Below are 6,737 nucleotides of genomic sequence, written 5' to 3' on the forward strand. Positions count from 1 at the left end.
AGCGATGTACAGCTGTGGACGGGGGCCGCTGCAAAACTTATTTTAGCCACCGAAAATAAAGGTCCACATAAAGAAATCAGTTTAGTTTGTTTGTGTTATTGTGTGACTTGTATCCAAACTGATTAAAGTCACACAATAACACAAAGTAACTAACTGATCAAGGCAGCAGTAGACCAGCAGCTCCCGTGTTCAGCAAGGTGAAATGACTGTTTTTGTCAATGGAGTCTGGTGGCTTTGAAGAGAGCAGAGATAACGGCTTCAGTTCCCTGTCGGAAAGGCTGTCTGACAGCAAGGTAAAGGGGGGGGGGGGGGGACAATATTCTAAATATAGAATACACTTAAACGAATACAGATTTTTTTTTGGCTACAATACATAATACATTTTGCTGCGGCCCCCGTCCACAGCTGTACATTGCTTAGCTTCCTGCTGGTACTCCTGTCTGTTTCTCCAAACAGGGAGCATGCCGAGCCCCATCTACTGTAGTAATACACTGGATATAGATAAATGACATACAACCCCACTTCAAAACAATCCAAACTGTCATTTATGCTTTGTAAATGTGTGTGATACAAATTCAATAAATACATATATCTGTATTAATGAACTTCTTTGTGTTACTGTGACTTTGGTTAGTTTGGAATCACCAAAGTGACTGACTATAGATAAGTGCCTCAAAAGATCTCCACTTCCAAACATCCGAACGGTCCCTTTAATTACAGAACTACCCTTACACGACCGATATATGGCTAATCTACCCTCCAGGGCACGGCCCTCCAACACAGGAGCGCATATTTCTGTCACCTGGTCCCTGACTGCAACAGCTTTAAATGGCTCCTCTACACCCTTCCTCTGTTTCACAGATACCAAGAGTCACACATACAAACCAGATCTCTGCTTTCATACAAAGGTGAACACACACACACACGCACAGAGTCACTCTGTGCATTCAGCTATCTCTGTGCCGTCCACGAGCAGCGTGTGAATGATCCCGTCTCGCCTCTTCCCGCTGCTCACAGCCTTCACGCAGCAGTTGTGGTCTGCGAGCGTGAAATGTGTTTCTGTGCCGTCATCCACAAACTCCCCCTGCAGGTGCAAATCCGACAAAAAAAGTGGACACAGAAGGCGATGGTTCAGTTCCATACTGTCGGCTCTGTAGGGTGTTTGGTGCTTTAAACCCACAGGAGATGTTGTGTTTATGGTGGACGAGTTTTACAACTGTTGATTTGGACTATAAGAAAATAGAATAAATAAACTAATCCATATCAGTTACTGTTGTTAATTGTACTTACTGCTGTCTCAATGTTTTGTCCATTACACCAAACATCCATGGTGTCTTTCTCTGAAAGACAAACAGACACTGAATCAATGAAACATGCAGCTGTTAAATAAAGCATGTGATGAGTTCATCTGATCATGTCGTGGTGCCCCAGAACACCAAGGTCGCCCTGGTTGGTATCTGCTCTACGCATCACTTGCAGACTTTCCCTGACAAATAGTAATGTAAAAATAGAAAGCCCATCCAGAATATCCACCCTCCTTTGAAATACATTATAATGGTTAAACTGATAATTGCATTCATATATATGGATACATTTTATACAGTTCTTGTTTTCTGTTGAGTATGAATGTCTACATGCAGATATATTGTAGTTAAGTTGAAGGTAGTTGAAGTTAAAGGGTATATTTGTCGTAGTAGCCTTTTCTTTTTGACTCATATAATAGAGACAAACACTAAGTATCATTACTTAATCATGATATATATTATTCTGGTGTGCTCTGTTAACGTATACTATAACATGCTTACTTTGCTGCTACTAATCACACCACTACTGTACGTCACTATTGCCTTGTAATGTAACTTCAGTTGCTCTTGTATAGTTTCTATTTTAAATTCTACACCTATTTTAAGTTGATATACCCCTAATTGATTCTTTTTTACTTTCACATTTCTGTCCTTGTGCTGGTGCAATGCCTGAATGTCCTGTATGGGGATCAATAAAAGGTAACCTTATCTTTGTTTGGTAAAATAAGAAATACAAAAATAAAAGTATACAAAAATACAACAATGACACCACTTTAATGTAATAAATTACAGCACCATTTAACCATGTAATTCCAGGGAAAGCCCTCCTGTATGACTCATTGATAATTTACCACAGGGCCTGGCTCTGAAAGGCCACCATGGGGGGAATACTCAGTAGACTTATGCTGGTGTAACTGATACATGATGAAGAAGGATAAATGACCTCAAACGAGTAAAACAATAGTCATTCCATAATTGTATTGTGATTTAACACTATAAAATATGTGTGACAGTTGGAATTATGTTTACATAAGAAGAATATTTAATATAAACACATAGCTTCTCAAATTCAAATGCGACTTATACTGTATATGGCCACCTCTCGAGGACGCCTAATATTTCTCATATGTCTGAGAGCTACCAGTGAGTTAAAGTTACAGACTTGTGAAGACCTAAAACATCTTTGGTGGTTCAGATGGCAACATGACAAGTTATGTCATTATCAACAACAGCGAAACTCGGCTGAACCACGATGCTACGAAGAAGTATCTGTGATACTGCTGTTGCACCCACATATTTCTGCCACTTCAGTCAATTATTTACATTATTTTACAGCTGAGATTTATAGATCATTATTGCATGCTAATGTGCATTTAGTTCTTATGTGTTGCACATGCTACAGGCGGTGTGCCGCCTGATCAACTGTAAGAAGTATAATTGTAAGAAGGATTAACTTGCCCAGATGACAGAGGTGGCTGAAGATGGCGTGGAGCTTAAAGCTGTTAAAGAGCTTAACCTCAGCCCCGACATAATATTAGTGGGTAATTCTGATGGGGCAGAAGACACCTGCTAAATATCAATCCAATGTTTAGCCTGATTTATTATGTGAACAACAAACTAATGACATAATAACTAGATGATGACAGTAGGTCAATATTATACAAACTCACCCAGAACCACCCTGCAGTCAGTGCCGTCCAAGTTAAGAACCCAGGTGCTGGTGACTTTTGACCTGTTCTCCATGTACTTCTTCAAGCTCTTCCCATTGATCTCCAAGGTGTACTCATATGCAAAACCACTGACTGCATCAATGTTGATGGATGCTTTGGTGTCTGCTTTGCCCACATTGAATGTCTGCTTCCCCACAAGTTTGAACATCCAGTCCCGTCTCAGGATCTCCTGCAGTGTGATATAAACATCAGAAATTAACAGTTGGCTTTGTGATGAGAAGCTGTCATTCATATCAGGTTTTATAATAACCTTTCTCCTGGCTAGCATTACTAAGGAGCAAGATCCATACCTTTCCATCAACGTAGATGACCCTCTTCCCGGTGGTCGTGCCATGTTCAAACTCTATCCTGTGGACTCCATCACTCAGCGCCACCTCCCACACACCGACAAGATCATTCGACATCCTACCTTCTTCTTCTGGAGACGAGCAATGAAACAACTAGACTGCTAAATGTCGAGGCAAATGCATGTCTAAACGCTGTTTACCTGACTAGCTAGAACAACCGAGCTGACGGTAGTTGGTTAATAACAAAGACGTGAAACATAATAATACTTTTCGGTGCAGGTTTAAGTGTAACTCCACCTGTAGACTATATTACTTAAGTTCAGTATATAGAGCGCATACGGTTAAAACAAAAACAATAGTTTACTCGTCGTAGAAACACGGCTGAAGATAATGTGTGAAGTTCTCGCTGTTTGTTGCATTACGACTTCCGGTGGCAGGGTTTCCCTTTCAAAATATAAATATTATAATATATTGACGTGTAGCCTACAACCTACAGACTCACTAGGCTCCACATAAAAGCGGTGGAATGTAACTTAGTAACTGACTAACTAAATACATTTACTCAAGTGGCCAATTTACATTAATAACAACATTAATGTGTTCTACACAAATACTTTTGTACTTTTACTTGAGTACGATTTTTAATGCAGAATCTTTGAATGCTTTTATTTATAACAGAGCATTTTTACACTGTAGTATTGCTACTTTTACTTAAGATCTGAGTATTTCTTCCACCACTGGTTTTAAGGCATAGCCTATTTACTCTTCAGCAAGACTCGTGTTACAGATGGATCCTCTTAAAACTTTACAAAGCACTTAAAACAATAGTTTCGAAAATATCCTAAATAGGTTGACGTAAGGCGGGTACTTGTGTTATGTTGGCTATTACATGGAAAGAAGCTGGTCTCAATAAACTGGGATTTTATTTTGAAAAGAAAACGGAAGCATTGCTGCGTCAGTCAAGCATTAGCTGTCTATCTTTTCAGTAGCTCTGATCGCTAATGTTACCCTCTTTGCTATGAGTGGATAACCTTAGACATTTGCTAAGAAATATCCTCCTTCTTTATACGTGAGGGTTACCTTAATGTTCCTGAAGTAAGCACTCTGGCTCAGTGGTTAAACAATGATCAGCAGGCCACTTTAGCGCAGTTTATTCACAGCTAACGTTAGTTAGTTAGCTACTGCACAGAGTCAACAGACGAGACGTGACTATGCTGTTGCTATGGTAACATGATATCCGCCTACGTACAAGGTTGGCCACGCTCACTCGGGAAATGGCTGTTTTCATCTCATTCATGGGGTTTTTAACAGAGTGTTGTGTGTTGCCAAATTGATTATTTGCGCCCCACTAGTTGTACTGATAGTAAGAAAGGATTTTTCATTTTGGATATGGAGTGGAGCATGTAATTAGTCTTACCTGGAAGAAGAAAGTCATGAAACCTGAGCCAGGGTTAGCATCTGTCAACAACCAGCTTTGAGGTATCTTTACAGTTAGGTCATGTGAGGGACACGTTCAGACCAGATTCTACTCCACTACATTTCAGAGGGAAATAATGTCTTTATCACTACATTAAGCTGACAGCGTTAGTACCAAACAACCCAACATTATGAAAAATAGTCAAATTAGCTGTTTTTATTAGCAGCACCTGAAATGTAAGGTGTTTTTATTAATTTTGTTCTGGATTTTTAAATTGTTCATATTTTTTTATATTCACAACTCCCTTTTCACATTGAACAGCTGCTCTTCTATTAAATAAACTTGTGTTATTTATCAAATGTATTTGCACATTTCAGTGTCTACTGTCTACATCCCCCTTCGTCCCGTCACACGCGTCATTGGAGTCTCTTAGGAGCTAGCTTTAATGCTGTGTGTACTAACAATAGCCATGTTTGCTGTTTATCTTCATTATGATATGTTTACGTTCATAATGATACTTTTTATGGGAGTGGCTTTGGAGGGAGGCCTTAAAGGACAGGCTTTCAGTGTTGCAATCTTGGTGACTTCTTTTGCTAGATTTAGCGACTTTTGGATCTAATAGTGCTAGCTTCTTTGATTGGTAAAGGGATGGCAACATTGGGCTGGGTTTTTTCGGTTGGATACTTTCAAAATGTACCGTACTCTTACATTTCTCAAGATTACTTCCCTTGCTTTAATTAATTTTGGCTAATTACAATTTTGCTCAGGTTAAAGTTGCCTGATCTATGTAGCAAATTACCTGATGTCACCAAAAGTCATAGAGAGAGTAAAAATAATGATAATAATAAAAATAGGACATTTTGACAGAGGACAACATTAAAAGCACATATTGTGAGAATGCATTTTCAAATTAGAGAACAAAGGGAAAATATGTGTGCTAAATAATCTACTTCCTCTATTCTTTTCTTCTTCTTTTGATCAGATATAAAGCAGACCTATGCATCTTTTTGACACCATCTCACTATTCTTTGTACAGAGCAAAGACTTCGCTTGTGAAGAATATACTTCCTTCCAACAGGAAAACTTTATAAAATAAATACTGACTTGTGTGCTGTCTGAGTGCATTTGAGATAAGCCATCCCCACAGTTCTTTCTCATCATCAAACAGCTATTCATCATATTATTAATACATCCATTTATAGACACAACGGACAATAAACTGTAGTTAACATCACACAGATTAAGTCAGTGTGTGTGTTTTTAATTAGATCCTTCAGTTCTTTTAATAACGGTTCCCTTCTAATTCTCGTGGCTTGTGAGCGAAGTTGCGACACGGTTAATATGCAGAACACAAGACCGCAAACAGGAACATGGTTAGAATACAAACTGAGTGGAGTAACTGAAACATGATAACAATGCTTTGCTCACAACTCTCTACCTATTGCTTGGAGAGAAGAAACTGCTCGTCAGTGCAATTAGACTAATGCAATACATGGATAGTATAATTAATTACATTAATGGAATGAAACAATTAAGTGACAACTTGACTGAGGAAAGAGAGCACATGGTTTTGAGTTCAAATAATTTATTTCAACCCAAGTATAAGTATACATTCCATCTGCTTTTACAACCAGAACTTATTTAGTTTGTTTCACTATTTAGCCATTTTTTAAGTACACCACACAAACATGTTGGGTTTTATATCTTATAAATTGCATTTTCAGACTATCATTTAAAACAACACTGAACTGTTAGAAGACTATATCAATATTTTGGCTTAAATTAGTTTAGCAGAAACATATAGGATGTGGCCAAATGAAAAGTATTCATCATAGAAACAGAGAGCAATTTATTTTATTAAGCTGATTTCACTATTAAGATATCTGATTGTGATAAAAAATACTTTTTGTTTTCACTACTGTCTGGTGTAAGAAAAAAACAAACAAAAAGTTCACATTGTTTGAATTAAAAGATTGCAAAATAAGAAGATGGCTTTCCA

At 38.1% G+C, this 6,737-nt stretch overlaps 1 protein-coding gene across 2 annotated transcripts; it reads right to left on the reverse strand.

Moving 5' to 3' along the window:
• Positions 1–400: 400 nt before the first annotated feature.
• faima (Fas apoptotic inhibitory molecule a) lies at positions 401–4,512 on the reverse strand. Of its 2 annotated transcripts, none has more exons than XM_029459194.1 (5): positions 3,686–3,745; positions 3,325–3,452; positions 2,975–3,203; positions 1,291–1,340; positions 401–1,084 (listed from the first exon to the last, which is right to left on the reverse strand). In XM_029459194.1, the coding sequence occupies exons 1-5, from the start codon at positions 3,738–3,740 to the stop codon at positions 935–937; spliced, it is 612 nt and encodes a 203-aa protein (XP_029315054.1). In that variant the 5' UTR covers positions 3,741–3,745; the 3' UTR covers positions 401–934. The 2 variants fall into 2 exon arrangements, with proteins under 2 accessions (XP_029315054.1, XP_029315055.1); XM_029459195.1 differs by lacking the exon at positions 3,686–3,745 and adding an exon at positions 4,402–4,512 and having other exon boundaries at positions 402–1,084.
• Between the last annotated feature and the right edge of the window lie 2,225 nt (positions 4,513–6,737).

This window comes from Cottoperca gobio, chromosome 21, assembly GCF_900634415.1.
Source record: "Cottoperca gobio chromosome 21, fCotGob3.1, whole genome shotgun sequence".
Taxonomy (NCBI): domain Eukaryota; kingdom Metazoa; phylum Chordata; class Actinopteri; order Perciformes; family Bovichtidae; genus Cottoperca; species Cottoperca gobio.